Source organism: Dromaius novaehollandiae, chromosome 20 (assembly GCF_036370855.1).
Source record: "Dromaius novaehollandiae isolate bDroNov1 chromosome 20, bDroNov1.hap1, whole genome shotgun sequence".
In the NCBI taxonomy this organism is placed as follows: Eukaryota; Metazoa; Chordata; class Aves; order Casuariiformes; family Dromaiidae; genus Dromaius; species Dromaius novaehollandiae.
In genome coordinates, this window is record NC_088117.1 from 13,367,588 (window position 1) to 13,383,483 (window position 15,896).

Here is a 15,896-nt window from a genome sequence, read left to right on the forward strand (position 1 = left end):
GGGTTTGTGTATTGCGGGGACAAACGGAGACAAGCAGAGGGACATGGTCATCTCTTCATTTTCTCTCTTAGCTCCAGCAGTGCCAGCAAAAGCCTCTGTACAATTCACACACCCAGAATCTAAGCCAATGTTATTACAGAAACAAAAATAAGGTTAAGCCACAGGGACTTGATTTTACTATTCCTTTTCCAAATCTTTCAAAGGCCTTTGGATGAAAAAAAAATGTAAATTGTACGACTCCCAGCAATAGGAGCTGTCATATTAAATTTAGTATCGCAAGACTTTAACATTCGCTCTGAGACAGAATAGGGATGATGTTTGGCTCAGCAAGAATCTCTGTGAGCGCACAGTAATCTCCATAGACATAGATGTCAACCTGAAAGGAAGAAGTAAATGACAGCTAAAGCAACTGACTTAGTTAACCTAGATGTACGCTCATTATCTTGGATCTACATAGGGAGACCCAAATCTTGCTTCACATTAGAAGTCAGCTATACTTAATCTAATTCCAGCAAATTGCACCAGAAGCCTTTTCCCGCAGCAGATCCTTAATACAGGCAAACAGACTGACCCCCCTCGCTCCAGATGAACCTCTCCATCTTCCCCTTCCTCGCTACTGCAACCCATTAAAAATCCTGCTGCTTACAAACAGAGCTGCACTTCAAAACTGGAAACTATTCAAGCACATTCATGGATAAATACAAATCTGTAGTACACTTCACAGGGTCTCTTGCTCAAATATCCAATAATCTTTACTTGGATGACCACCTCAATTCGATCTAGTGAGCGAGAGGCACTGAGGGACAGAAAGGACATCGTTTTGCTTTTGAGACGTGGGACTCGAGAACGGTACTCGCGTTAGACGTATCTCACACAGCGGAGCTAAGGCTGCTTATTTCCAGCATTTCTTGGCCTGAACGCACACCCACGCAACCTTGCATTTTCTGTAGGAAGTCATTCCTTTACCTCCAGCTTTTCCAAACACACAACAGGAACATCTCTGCTCCAAAGAGTCGTATTATAGCTACAGTTCAAATTAATGGGAAATCAGGGGGACAAGGCAGCGCGCGGGCAAGTGCCGCAAAGCGGTCGAGGTTCTGCTCTCGGAAAGGGAAGGTGAAACACCCCGACTGCGCGGCGGTCCAAGCTTTCATCAGCGGAGCCAGAGACTCGAGCAGCCGGAGCTGCTTCTCCCTTCCTCTGGGAAGACAGCTAGATGGAAAGCGAAGGCAGTCCAGGGCCAGGGCTCCTTCGAGGCATGTCAAGGTGACGGAGAGCAGAGGAGAGCAGCCTGCGTGGCACCATCGTATTTCCCCGACGCAAAGGCCCTTCCGAGATGGCACCAGAGGGGCCGGATCTGCGACTTTTCCGGGTTGGGGGAATTGGAGTGATCCGATCGGTGCACGAAGGCTTCCTTCGTGAGTGGCAGAGGGTCACGCTGACGTCTGAGATGATGGATCTCAGTGGGCGAGGGAAAGTGATTGAGATGGTGCATAAAGAGAGGTGGGGAAAGGGCAGCAAGAAAAGAGAGAGACACCGACGGGACACGCAGACGAGACAAGTCAGAAAAACGAGGAGACAGTATATAGGACAAAAAGAAAAAAACCCTGAAGATTGAAAAGAAGGAGAAGAACAAATAGCATGAACCCTAAACAAGAGAGAAAACTCCCAACACAGTTGTTCTAAAAAGCACAGCAAAAGCAGGAAGGGAAGAGCAACTTCGCCACAGCACTGGACAGAGACGTGACAGTGAACAGCGTGCTTAGGCAGGAGACGGGCTGCGGCCACGGCGTGCTTCCCTCAGCCGCGCACAGGGAGCGGACGAGCTCCCAAGCCCTTCCTGCAGAGCAGGACCACAGCTCCAGAAACCACGCTTGGCACGGCACCTGCCCCAAACTACTGCAATGATCTTGCTGCTTCTCCGTGCAGGGCTCGTCTCTCTGCAACACAAGATCATTCCATCTGTACGGTGTTGCACGCTGCCACAAGTCACTGCGAATCCAGGCTGGGCAGGACCACAGGCGTTCATCACTGCTGCTCACGTTCTGCAGCATTCAGGGGAAACGATACAGGCCTTGAAAGAGCCTGACCTTACAACAGCCCTGGTTTGTGAAGACGAGCTTGCTCAAGCAGACTTCAGCAAGCATGGTTTTCCTCAGCTAGATTTTTCTAGGGAGTTTTCCAGAGACGATGATATTTTTATCTGTTGGACTTCTGGCGTGGCAGAAGGAAGAAGCCACAGCAAGGTCCTCTCTAATCCTGATAAAACCCGAGCAAGCTGACAAACCAGGGCTGAGCTTCTTCCTGCTGCAGAACATATGAACCCAATAGAAACAAATGAGTCAAACATGCTGGGATCAGAAATGAGAACCAGCTTCCAGTTTCACAAGCAAAGTAAAAATCTAAACTGGCTGATTTTGGTCATGAGCAGCTCTCTGCAGCTTAAACCCTACAACGACTGATTCGTATTACTTTTTTTAAAGATTCACTGATGCACAGTATACAAATTTGCATTTTACTGTGAATTTCACTGCAATTGTTTTAAAAGCTTAAAATGAAGGAATGAGTAAAGGAAACACAAGCTTTAACTAAAGAAGCATTCGCGGCGTGGTCACCACACTGAAGCATTCCCGGTTTCACCGGACGGACGACCCCGGGCGCGTTCTCGCAGACCGGGGCGGAGGAACTCAGGCCGAGATCGCGCAGACAAGGCTCGTCCTCGCCGAGCACCTCGCTAGGGAGGTCACGCACGGCTTTGCGTCCCGTTGCATAATCTGCACCTTGGCGATCTGATAAAGCGGGGCAGGGCGGGGGATTAGCGGAGGACAGAGGCACTGGAGCGGGGGGGGGGGGGGGGGGGGGGGGGCTCAACCTCGCCAGCTCCTCCCGGCCCCTGCCCCCACTGCCAGCGCCGTAAATCCTGCCCGGCGGAGGGTCCGGGGCCTCGGCAGAGGCCCTGCCGCTGCGGGCGGGCTTGGCATGCGCTCGCCGGCCTGCGAAACGGGCCGCTGGGACGGGTCGGGGAGCATCGCGGGGAGCAGCAGCATCGCGGGGCGCAGCAGCATCGCGGGGCGCAGCGCGGTACGGTGTGGCCGCCCCGGCTCCCCAGCACACGGGCCGAGTCGCCGCTGGGATGAGGGCTCGTTTCCAGGCCCTGCTTTTTTGCTGCTGGAAGAACAGGGCTGTCGCCCGGGGAGCGGAGGAAGCAGGGACGGTTAAAGCGGCGGAGGACCCGAGTCCGTCCCTCCCGGTTCCCGGTTCCCCAGCGGAAGGGGCCACGGCCAGGCGGTGCGAGGCCACGGCGAGGCGGCTTTGCCAGCTCCGACCTTGGCTGGTTTTCACCCCGCTTAACGCAAGCTTCGGGCGCAAGCGAACGCTGGGACGGCCGCGGCAGAGCTAGCCGTGAACTTTAAACCTGCCCGTTTTCAACCCAGGCGAGCAGCCTGGCTCTGGGAACGCCCCGGGCTCCCTCGGCCTCGGGATCTCCCCAGGCCGCTGCAACACGGACCGGGCAGGATCATCTCAACACAACCCCCCCGGCTCCGTCCCTGCCCGTCCCACCGAATCCCCCGGTTTTAAAAGCCATGCACAGCAACGTTGTTTAAGAAACAAAACAATCCCCAGTAAGGTTTTTTCAAATAGCTCGTACGCGTTTTATTTTGGAGGGAGGGCTGAGGAAAAAAGCATTTTTCTTCTCAGTTTTCCTGACATCTCACATTTACCGAACTCATACACGGGATATTCTGGCTTTGTTCTCACAACCTATTGTAACAGGGGCCACTAAATCAAACAGTTGCTGCTACAACAAAAGCACTCACAAAAATCTCAACCTCATCTTGAACCCTGAAGATTTTTATGGCTGCTCCCTCGCTAACCCCTCCCCGAAGACACATTAAAGGCCGCATTGTTTGCGGAGGTCATGGTAGGTTTCATACCGCGTTTTAATACAATGTAAATTCTACAGGAATATTACGGCGTTACACAAGAGTCGCAGGAGACAGTGTGAGAAAGCGGAGAAAAACTCTGCTTGTCCATGTTTTGTAATGCAAGCAGCTGAAACAATACACATTTTTCAAAAGACTTATTTTTCCCCTCAATGAGCGAGTGCTGTTGGTGATTCTTACATGAAATTCACACGCATTTCCAAAGGAAAATACCGCAGGAGCACGCTGGAGCACACGGGCATTCAGATTTCCGTGCACGGCTTACACGCAATATATAGAAAACACGAGGATGCATGAATGAGCGTTTAAGATGCGTGTGAATTATCCTAACGCCTGGGACGCCTGCGCAGACGGCAGCGAGCACCGCCAGCCCGCACCGGCCCGCTCGCGCCAAGCACGTCCCGCCGAGGCCGCGCGTGTCGGCGGCGTCCCCCGAGCTCGCGGCCCCCGTGGAGGACCGGACCCCATCTCAGCCTCAGCCGTTTCCCACCGCTGCTGAAAGGCATCGTATCGATGAATATCGGGTTAACGCTGAACAAGAGCTGAACTCGGCGTAAACGCTCTACCCTGGCAGCGAGAGCTCACGTCCACAGCGGGGAGCAGGGGATGGCTGGTCCCGCCCGCGACATCAGCAGAACCGAAATCTTCATTTTCCTGACTGAGGGGGAAAGCGAAGGCATAAAACCCCCAGCAGAAAATCTCCAGACCCGAGCGTGCTGGGATTTCGCTCTGCTGGGAAGAGAGAGGAGGCGCGGAAAGCTGCGGCGTTCAAAGCCTCCCACCCGTGCGAGAGAGGGGGGCTTCCTCAGCCGGGAAAGCTCTCCTCAGCTGTACGGGCTGCTGTACCGGGGGGCTGCTCAGCGCCGGAATTCATTAGTGCACTTCCCTCCTCCTCAGCTACGTCTCGCTCCTTCGCTTCTGGATCAACTCAGCCCAAAGCAGGCACCCGAGTACGGCCGCGTCTCGGCCGCCGGGCAGCAGCTGCTCGGGGAGGAAGCGCCTCACGAGTGCCACCGCCCCCGCGACGCCGCTCTCCTCTCGCCTCCCAGGACGCCTCCGGCACAGCCCAGCGCGTTAAGATCTCCTCGGCCCCTCAGCTTTCCTAACACGCTTTTTCGTAGCTTCTGGTTTCAAGGGGAAGGACTGAAAGGGCACGTGGGGAGCAGCTCGGCCCCGCTCCCAGCAACGCTGCGCTGCGCTGCCTTTGGGGCTCCCCGAAGTTACAGGCAGCGAACGCCCGGATCAGGTTTTCCGCTGCGTTTCGTCTCTCGCCGGGGGCCGCGGCGGCGGCCGGGACCCCCCCCCCCCCCCCCGCCGGCAGGCAGCCCCCCGCCCCGCTTCCCACCGCACTCAAAGAGCAGCTTGTGCCGCTCGGAGCGGGCGGCTGCGCGGGGGCCTGAATAGCATTAACCCTCTGCGAACTGAAACGAAAACATTTGTATGCCCAGCTGGGAGAGAGGTTAATTTAAGCGGACGAGCCTCCTGCAGCCTTCAGAGAAAGGGGGAAAGGGGGAGGCTGCCCACCGCCTCGCTCTCCGCGCTGCAAGGAGATGCTGCGCTTGGGGGGTGCAGGCGGCTCCGGCCCGCTGGGAAAAGCGCCGGCCGGAATATCGAGGAGAAAAAAGCGAAAAGGCCGTGACAGAGAAACGGCTGGTGGGGTTAGCTGTGCTGCTCCCCCCAGGAATCAACCCCAGCCACAGCCTCCTCGCGCATCCACGGTGCTTCCCTGGAAGGAGGTTTCAGCCAAAAGAAAACCCTCAAAAAAAGTCACAGGAGTCACCGCTTGCTTTTTCCATACGCACAAAACCCCAAATACGGCGGGGCCGACGCGAGCAGGCCAGGCCCCCCCAGCCCCACACCGGTCACCATTAGCATATCAAAACTGCCTGTAAAACGGAGCTGCTTGGTGGATGGCCCCTAACTGCCCCGACCCCAGCGAGAAAACGGCTCTGCCGCAGAGCTGATTTCACACCATCAGGCCCGATTCCAAACGCTGAGCCCTGCTTCCCCCAAACTTTCGGGAAACCACTTAAATTCTGCAGAATTTGGTCTGCAAAAGCCCGTGTCACCCGTAAGCTGCGCCCTGAACCGGCCAGGGCTCGGCGAGATCTTCATTAAAGCCCGTTGTGGGAGGTACACGAAAGGCAGCGCGGAGGGGACGGATCATTTATTCGAGCCGGTTGGGCCACAAAGAGCTCCCAACAAAAGCCCGTTTCACCAAAATTACAGACGGGCCGCACTCGCTAACCGCAGCAGCATTTCGCAGATGCCACGCGAGGTTTTCGGCCGCCGCATCCACATCCGCACGCTCCGCGGATCAGCCCGGAGTTTAACAGCAGATTTCCCAACCGAGCAACTTTCTCTAATCCCATTAAAAATAAAATCAAACTGTGTGTGTGACCGCCTACCCCTGCCTCAGCACAACCACACGCTCTGAATTAAAAGCAGCTTTCCCCTCTTTTTCCACTCTATTTCTCAAAATCGGTGAGTTACAGAGCAGTAAGATTAAAAACTGGCCTGTCTGCCTAAAGCGATTTCTGCAGGACCTACCTAAACTATCTAGATGTTAATGACCAGCAGCGATACAGGATTAGGAAGATGCCAGATGACAAAAAGAAGTGTCCCCGCTCGGGAGCAGGCAGGGCCTAGGCACACGCTGCAGACAATTACCCTTTAAAATGCACTACCCGAACCAGAAACACGAGAGACACGTTTGCCCTAAATATTTTCATCTTGCTCTGGAAGAGCGTTTAGCGGAGGCTTTGCCCACGTCTTCAATCACAGAAAAACCCTGCGACGTATCTGCGAGCCGGTGTCAGTCCCGGGAGAGAGGGGGCTACGTTATCGAGAGCCTCCATGACCCCGATACTATCAATAATTAACAACACTAAAAAAAGCTGTTCCAGATGGTCGCGGGGATTAGGGAGTTTAAAACATAAACAAATTAAGTCCCAAAGCAAACTAATGCTGTTTAGAGAAATTGCACAACCCGACTGGCCGTTAAAGGTTCGGGATCCGGGGGCAGCACGCGAGCGCTTAAAGCTGCGTTAAGAAAAAAGGAAAAGAAAAAAAAAAAACGTAAAGTTTTCCTTGTTTTGGGAATTAAAACAGACTCGGGTGCCGCCTCCCGGCGCCCACGGAGAGGCCCCGCGCGGCGTGGGGCGGCCCCGGCCGGGCCCCCCCGGCCCCCCCGGCCCCCGGTACCGTCCATAAAGGTGGCGTCGCGCTTCATCCCCCCGCCGCCGCCGCCGCCGCCGCCGTCAGGGCCGCATCCCGGCGCTGGGCGCTCGGCGCTGGGCGCGCAGCGAGCGCGGGGCCGGCGCGCCCGGGTCCCCGCCGCGGCCCGCGCCTATGCTAACGAGCCGTGACGTCACGCGCCGCTTTTTAACGCCCTTCGCCGGGATTTGGAGGAAAAGGCCGGGAGCCGCCGCGCCGGGCCGGACCCCCCCGCCGCCCCCTTCCCCTCCGGCCCTTGGGGAGAAGCCCAGCGCGGCCCCTCCCGCCGCACCCCCCCCCCCCCCCGCGGGACCCCGCGAGCCGCCGCAAATTTGGGCAACACTGAAATATTCCTCGCAGGGCAGCGCAGACTGCCCGGGCAAGGGCCAAGCTGACAAACGCGCCGGGGGAAAGCAAACAAACAGATATTTATCGTAGGAAAATTACTAAGTTGGCAGCAACTCTTAACCAAAACATCCTTCTTGGGTTTAGCTCTCACTGCAAAACCCATTCGGGACGTAGGGTCAGGCGCTGTGATGACAACATTTCGAAAAGCTGAGCAGTCGGGAAACGACGAGCTACCGCCGCACTGCTGGTGCCAGAGGAGCCCGGCGGGCTCGGCGCTGAGAGTCCGGCAGCGGGGCCGTCGCCATCGCCCACCACTGCTGCAGCACTCACGTTCGACACAATTCCTCCCCGATGCCGCCAGGCTGAACGCACAGCCGGACTGAACGCAGGCATCATAGTTCAGTTAACGCTTTAACTGATTTACCTAGCGATTAAAACAACACTCTAAAACGAGATGTATTAGGAAAGAGGGGGACGCCGAACGAGTCCGTCCTTCCCTTCCCGGACTTTCCGTTCCCTCCTGCTCACAAACACCACACTTGCCCTCTGCCAGGATGCAGTTTACACAGGGACCACCCGCTCCAGTCCCTGGGCCGCGCCACGGCCTGAGCACAGGCTGCGCGTGCCAGACGGGCAGCGCGGGAAGAGCAGCACACGCCGCTGGAAACGGGTACACGCACAGGCCGACATGACCAGAGCTTCCAAATAACACCTGCACTGGCTCCTCGGTAAGGTGGCACTCACTTGTCTCACGGAAAATAAGTCTGCGGGAATAATTACAGCAGTGCTGTTGCTAGAATGGAGTTGAAATTACACTAGCCATTGCTCCAGGAAGAAAAACTTCACTAGAATGAAAAAATACTACCTGGGACGTTGGTTGTCTTGTCCTCCTCTCATTTCTCCCTCCCATAAGAAGAAACCCCACGCGACTCATCTCGTCCTTCTCCGTTAGAGCCTCGCCACCTCCCAACGTGGCAGCAGCGCGAGCTTCGTGACGACAAATCAGGTGACTGATGCAGCGACCCGCACCAAACCAAGTACCGCTGAAGCGGCAGCCGCTAACGGTGAGGTCCGAGCGGCAGGCACACGTTGCTCTGCACCGATGACTATTCTAACGTAGGTGTCCCGCTCCGGGATGAGAGAGCCTTGGACACGCTCGTGCCATCGGTGCTGCCAGCGTCGATGCCCAACAGCCCGTCCCGCTGTCAGCTCTGGGCCACCAAGCCCCCCATCACCCGTCGCCGCCCTGCAGCGCGGACGGGAAGGGCCAAAACAGCTGCTGCCGACGCCGAGGTAACTCGCCCCCGCGGCGCCCGCCCCGTCCCAGACCGCTGCCGACCCGCGAGGCCGCGGCACCGCTCCCTGACGCGCTCCCCGGGCTGACTGCCCTCCTTCTACCGGGGGTCCCCGCGGCAGGGCCCGCGCGAGGAGCACGGCCACGGCGCGCCGGTCCCGCCGGGCTGTCGGCACAGCTGCCCGCCCCTGCGCCCGCCCCGAACCCGCCGTCTTCGTGCCCTCGGAGCGAACGAAACGTGCAAAACCAGCAACGACGGCAAGTACAGACAAAACCCGGCGCTGGGAAACGCATAATTGGCCAAACAACCCAAATCTTCCAAATTACGGATCTGGACCTGCTCTGCAAAATGCGAGGCCAAGCTGCGGATGGGCCGAGGGCAGGGGAAGACGACAAGGGAGATCAGTTCCCTCGTCTGAGCCAAACGCCCCTAACGCAGTCCAGCAAAAGGAGAAGCATCATGGCTGGCTTGGATTCTAGCCCGAATCATCCAATTCCCACCCCAAACCAAAAACTGACACTACTGTAACCGACAGCTAGAATTTTGTCATAACACTTCGTAACAGTAAAAGCCAAAAATGCTGCCCAAAACATGACGAGTGACAACGCTGCCTGCGGCAGATTTACGGTCCTGACGGGACGTCCACCGGGAAGGGGCGCGGGAAGCAACAGGGAGCGTCCTGCGCGGGACCCGGCATCGCGGTGTCCCGTAACGGCCGGGGAGGGAAGCGGAGGCGGCGACCGCCAGCGCCTGCAGCCCCCTCCCGCTCCGCTGCCCCGCTGCTCGCCGCCGGCGGGACGGTCTGCGCTAAGCGCTTCCAGGAGATTTTCGCTTTAATGCAACACCGCACTAGTATGAAAGTAGCAGGGAGCAATTCCTAAGGCCATGAAAAAGTAAACTGCAACCAAAATGCACAAGTAAAAGCCTGTCCAAACAGAACATAACCTAACATAACCACGCGGTCACTTGGCTGCACGTGAGGACAGGAAAGAGCCGTGTTTTGTCGCCGTTTTTCTGCAGTGAACCGCGGTATCTCACGAGGCAGTCCGAGCACAGTGTTGAGCAGACCACGGGTTAGAGATGTGGCAGGGGAAAAGGAAAATACGTGCCACAGTTGTGCAAGGCTTTAAAATTCAGTTTTGGATACACAGGTCTTTCTCACCTCCCCATCTCCCGAATGCAATTCCGCAGGCCAGCACCTCCGTGTTCCTGCGCGCTGCCCGGCCCAGAGGGACCCGGCCCCAGAGGGACCCTCCGCGGCCCCGGCCCCAATCCCAGCCCCGGTCCCGGCCAGTGCCGCAGCCACCTGCAGCCCTCCTGCCCGGCACCGCCGCTGCGCGGCCAAGAAAAGCCGGAGAAGCCCTCCAGAGCCAGCTCAGCAAGCAGGACTCCTCCTAAATTTGTCATCGGATTATAAATCAGAACTCGAAAGCGTTAGCAGCTCTAGCGACTGCAGCACCAGCTCAGGTGATCTGCCCAAACGCACTAAAAATGGCTAAGAGCAAATTAGGTTAAGCTCTTAAAAATGCAGATTCTCCTCCTCGTATAGTCAAGGCGCCAGGTGAGAAGCCCCGGTGGTATCTCGTGCCATACTTCATCTCTCTGGTCTTCATCCCTCTGGTCTCACCCATCCACCCTTGAAAGGACAGCAGGACCTCAGGGCAGTCCTTAAATCAACAGTTATCCTGAAGCAATTTAAAACTGATTAACAAAACAGCCAGCGCTAGCCTTTCCGAGCCAGCTCCAGTCCACGCCAGCCTGGCCAACAGAGCCAAGAAGCCGCTTGGCTCGATTCAAGATCGATTTTCCTGCTGACATGAGCAACTTGTTCGGCACCACATTATGCAGACATTACCAAAGCTGAAGCAAACACACTGTAAATAACAAATTACTCAAGGGAACCACATTTGTGTGTAAACTCAGTTCACGCTGCAAGTTAGATAAGGCTAACGCATGGGGGAAAAGCATTTTCCTATTTCTAGACGTAGATACACTTTCCTTTTGGGCCAGCAGAACGTTTGCTTGGGAGCTGCTGACATGATAATGCAGTTAATTTTCATCAGCGTTCAAATGCCATCTTTGAATTGAGGAAAAATGTCAAATTGAGATTCATTATGACTAACCATTCGATGCAACAGCGTATTTGTATCAGTGCGTTCAAAAGTAAGACAGCAGACAACACCTTAGTAAATTCTAAGCACACAAGTCATGAGACCACCGTTCCACAGAAGAGAAATTCCCAAACTTTTGTGCAGCTTTTCTGGAAATGTAGAAGCACTACTGGAATAGTTAGCCAGCTCCAAAATTAGCTAGCAAGCTTCTAGCGGTGAGAGATCCTGACGGTCTCAGTTCTTTTAAGATACTCTCACATGCAACACCCAGTTCCTAGAAACTCTCTGAATTTGATTTCTGTAATCAGAGACTGGAAGCCTTCAGGACGACGTGTCAGGTCACCGAGACCCGCAGCAGCGCCCTGCTTTAGGACCACGACGGCCCGTACGCAGGCTCTCGCCCTCCCGCTCATAATGGTCATTTCATAATTCTTTTGGGTTTCGGGGAAGCTTTGCTTATTTTCATGACAATCGGTGCTCTGTTATGTCGACACAGTTTGAGACATCGACCCCTTTGTGGCCGGAACAAAGTGGGGGGTGCAGAGGACAACCTCGAGCACATTTCAGGGTTTAAGGCAATTTGAAACAAGAACTGCCTGGACACAACTGAACATGCAACATTGCTTTTTAAAAGAAGGGGGGAGGTTGGGCCAGGGATCAAATTAAAGTACTAAAGTGTTTTTGTTTTCAACTAACAAGTAGTAGATAAGGAAATCACTATGAAAGTGAAAAGCCATTACCATTTGCTCATGGAAGGAGGCACACTCAGCACCTCAGAGCAAAAGCCAACATTTACCCCTGCCCGCAGACCCACCTTCTAGTAATTATTGCCTAGATAAACTTTATCGACATGCTGGCTCACCCCACGGCAAGAGCTTTTATTTGGCTCAGATTCTTCAATGTACAGTTTATGCTCAGTTATGAGAGCGTGGTACGACGTGCCGTTAAAATTACCCCCTGTGTTTCGAGTAGGTTCAGAGCATTACTGGAACTCCGGTATCACCTCTGCACTGCCTTCTTACACCAAGCTGTTCTGCAAATGCAGCTGAACACGTTTTATAAACTCAGAGCGACGTGTTCCAGCTACGAGGAACAGGGTTACGGCTCCATTACTAGAGAAGTTACCACTTCCAGCTACCGTTGCGCGAAAGGACTGGTTCCATGTAAAAGCGGCTCACGCTTTCCACGTAACTCTCCTCCATTCACCTCACTCTTTATGCACTCAGGTATTCCAGAGACAATAAAAATTTTGAAGGAAAATTGTTTACAGAAACTAGGGGAGGAACTGCAAGAAGTAGTACTACACATCGGTTTGACTCTTGAGAAGTCTCGTGGTAGCAGCGTAATAACAGATGCAAGTAATTACTCGGCTCCCTCGTATTCAAAGCACCAAGGACGCGGTGTTAATTATTCTGGCGAAGACACCCATTTGGTGCACATAAAGTTAAGAATTTTCCTCCTTATTACTAGCTCAATTGGTCGCTGCGCAAAATGGATCTTTCTATCAAATTTCCAGTTTTGTTTATTTATATTTTCATTTGCTTGAGCACTGAATTTGCTATCCTGGGCTCCTGAAAAGATTGCAAGAAGCGTTTCATTGCATCTTGCTTCGCCGGTGACAAACAGCGGAGACGATCCTACATAACAGAGGAGAAAGCAGGGGGGAGGTGAGGGGCTCCTTAGAGAGGTCACCTTCAGAGGAAAAAAGGAAAACAAATGGGATTGCAGGAATGAGGAGTATATGGTTTTACTGCCTTAGTGGGCAAGTACAAGAAAAGAGAATTGCAAAGGGGAAAGCTTTACATTTCTATGAGCAGGCAATCGAGCTCCTTTCTAACCCCTCGGCAGAAGCGGTGACTCCATCCTCCCCGGGAACGGGCGCTCGGCAGCTGTAGGCAACCGGGTCAGGGCGCGCAGCACCAGGGCGTTCCCGCAAACGTTTGGAAGTCTTTGACCTAGGTCCCCACCACTACTAATACCTGCCCCCGCCCCCCCATGCTTCCCTGAGCACCTGCACCTCGCTGCACAGCCGGCGTACACGGGCAACGGCATCGTCTTCACAGCTGGCCGAGATGACACCCCGGGCTGCACCGGCCCTCGCGCCGCGCTCCTCGGGTCCCTCTGCGACCGCCGGCTTTTCTCCACGGCCACCGAATCGACTGAGCGCAGTAATAACGCCCCGGAACAGCATATCCCAGCCCAAAGAAATAAGGCACTTCATAAACACAAGCGTGCACACAAATTAGCAGAAATCTGTTAATCCAAAACTGAAACGGATCCACGCCTGGACTGGAAAAGCAAATGCTCAGCAGGACATAGGAACAGGGCAAAGGCAGGTAGGTCAGAAGGCAGAGACCATCTTCCATGTTTGAAGAGGCAGGAAAAGTTCTGTCCATCTAAGTGGTTAACCAAAAAGCCAGAAGATCATTTTAGGCCTTTTAGATACTTAACTTATATAAATTGCAGTCATACTGGCTACACTGGTCTGCTGCAGTTGCTGGTGTTTTTCATAGTAACGGACCAAAAGTTATTATTTTTACTACTACAGTCCTGAGCATTGCTTCCAAATGGCCAAATAGGGGACTTTTCCTTGAATTTCAGATGCCGAAATGAAGAAAAACAAACTGCAGAACTAAAGCTGCAGGTTCTGTGACCGCACCAAACGCATTTTGGGGACTACAGCTGCAGACCTGGCTTCCTTGGCTCACTAAAAGCGCAGGACAAATCTCTGTGGACTGACCGAATGCCCTGTGCCCCCCGCACGCCGGTGGGGCTTGGGAGCGGGCCGGGGTAGGGGGTACGTTTTTACAGCTTCAGACCAGCACCGAAAAGCAGAGCAGAGAGGGTAATCTGCAGGAATGTGTGACAGGAAAGAAATGCCGAGCAGAAAGGCACAAGCTGCATTTGTTAAAAGCAAGGATATCTCGGAGCCAAGATAAATACAGGTATTGTACCAGAAGAGAAAAAAGTCTACAGCTTCTAATCCTTGGCATTTACAGCAAGTTAAAAAAACTGTGGTAACCTGAAGAGCTGCAGTACACTCAGGTGAGACGGAGCCCCGAGGTCCCCCCGAAAGCGCTGGGAGGGCAGACGGCCCCCGGGCTGCCGAGACCGCTTCCCGCGGCAGGCGCTGAGCTCACTCCACGTTTAACGCACGTCTTAAACCTCCTCTTTTACCACCCGAAGTCGCTTAAGGGCTGAGTTTTGCTACCATTACCCCATACCAGATTCCTGAACTTACCCGGCGTTGCCGTTTCCAGGGAGAGGACTGAACGGGAGAGGGCAGCATCCGACAGCGGTGGAGGAGCGGCGGGCGGGCGGGCGCTGCGCGGGGCTGGGCGTGCAAAGCCGGGGCTGGGCGTGCAAAGCCGTCACCCCCCGCGCCCCGCAATGCCTCGCTGAGTAGTGCAGCAAGCTACACAGCACATGAACAACCTGCACCGTAGCATCTCAGTCATACTTGAAGGCTGAGTAATGTAAAGATACGAACCGAGATTTAAAAATCAACTTTTTATATATTTCTGCTCCCGAAGACACTCATTAGCTACTGCCTGAGCTTCGGAGGCAAGAACCTGCCCGGGCTTGCGGTGTGATAGTACAAAAACGCAGCTAACGCTTCCACAACGTCCCATTTTCCCTGAGCGATCCACAAATGACCAAGACGTAAACGACTCTCGCCAGCTGGTTTGTTGGCTCTCTGGTTTTATTTTTATTGCAATTAGCTTTAAATCATTAGGAAGAAGCTACTCAAAATTTCTTTTTTACCTGCCTTTTTCAGACTTTATATTTAACTTGACGAGGTTTGTAGTAACATCTATTTCCTTGTTTGCACAGGCTCAATTTTTGAAGGCTTGTTTTCTACTTTTAATAACCTCCTTTATTTTGCTATTTATGATGCTGAGATTTTGCTCTTAAACATCTGTTTGTTTTTAATTGGTACAAGTCTTACTCTGAGCCTGAGATGATGTCTTTAAATGGTCTTTAATGTTGCCTACCAGCACTATCTTTTTCACCACTCTGTTTATTTCCCTGGGAATCAGTTCCTTCATTTTTACATAGTTCTCATCTTTCACACTAAATGTTGCTGTGGTGGATTTTTCAGACTTTCTCTCCAGTGAGGCTTTTAGTTTTGGGTATACTAAAGCTGCTCTAAGAGTAACTCTCCGATAGCCTCATCCTGCCTCAGCTGACCTGTGCTACGCAGCACCGAGCTCTCCGGCCAGTTTCCTTGCGGAATTGCTCCGAGAAGCAGCAACATGCAGTGTTTAACACTTCAGTTGTTTCATCATCATCTGAAATTAAACTACGGCATCTAAACACAGCCTTTGTTACTCATTTCTCTGTTCTTGCAGCTTCTCTAACATATTCAAATACGTACCGTGCTCGCTACCGAAAGACGGGTATGTTTTCATGTCAGGCCTTGTGCAACTCACAGGAGCTCGCTGAGCATCCTGCGCCGACGCTTCCCCGACCACACACGCTCGCTTAACGGGTGACTGCCCTACAAGGTGATTAAGTCGAAAAAAGCTTCCTAAGCAGAGATTTCCAGAGAGAGGGATTGCTGTTATGTTTTTTTCCTGTATCTCTATAATTATTTCAACATGTCATCTAATATCACACTATAGAAAATACGTCTCAAATGAAATGGTCTGGCAGCAGGTTTAAAAACAAACATACTATTTTTTTCCATAAAACACACAACCTATTAACTCCCTTCCACAGGCTCCTATAGGTTGCAAAAGTTTCCAGAGGTTCAAGAGCCATTACACATACTCATAATGAAAAAAATCCATTGAGGTCTATTAAATATAAAGCTAATCATCTGGGCAGGAATAGGCTGAGCTAGAGGTTACTGGAAGCCAGAAATAGAACGGGCTTCCTGAGAAACACTCCTGAGGAACTGGCTTCTCAGCTCAGAGGACTCGTCTTTTTAAACATTTTGAATGGATAATAGAGGAGCTGCAAATCCACAAAGTCTAAAT

The 15,896-nt window shown here is 53.4% G+C and overlaps 1 protein-coding gene across 5 annotated transcripts in view; it reads right to left on the reverse strand.

The window, feature by feature from the left end:
• Positions 1-15,896, reverse strand: part of NR6A1 (nuclear receptor subfamily 6 group A member 1) — a 106,077-nt gene that overhangs the window by 26,881 nt on the left and 63,300 nt on the right. The window contains exon 1 of one of the 5 annotated variants that reach the window (XM_064523972.1): positions 7,149-7,295. The exons of the other annotated variants lie outside the window; for them this stretch is intronic. Coding sequence (XP_064380042.1) covers positions 7,149-7,176 — 28 coding nt within the window. The 5' untranslated portion in view covers positions 7,177-7,295. Of the gene's footprint in view, positions 1-7,148; positions 7,296-15,896 lie in introns of those variants that run through there. 5 annotated transcript variants of the gene reach the window in all.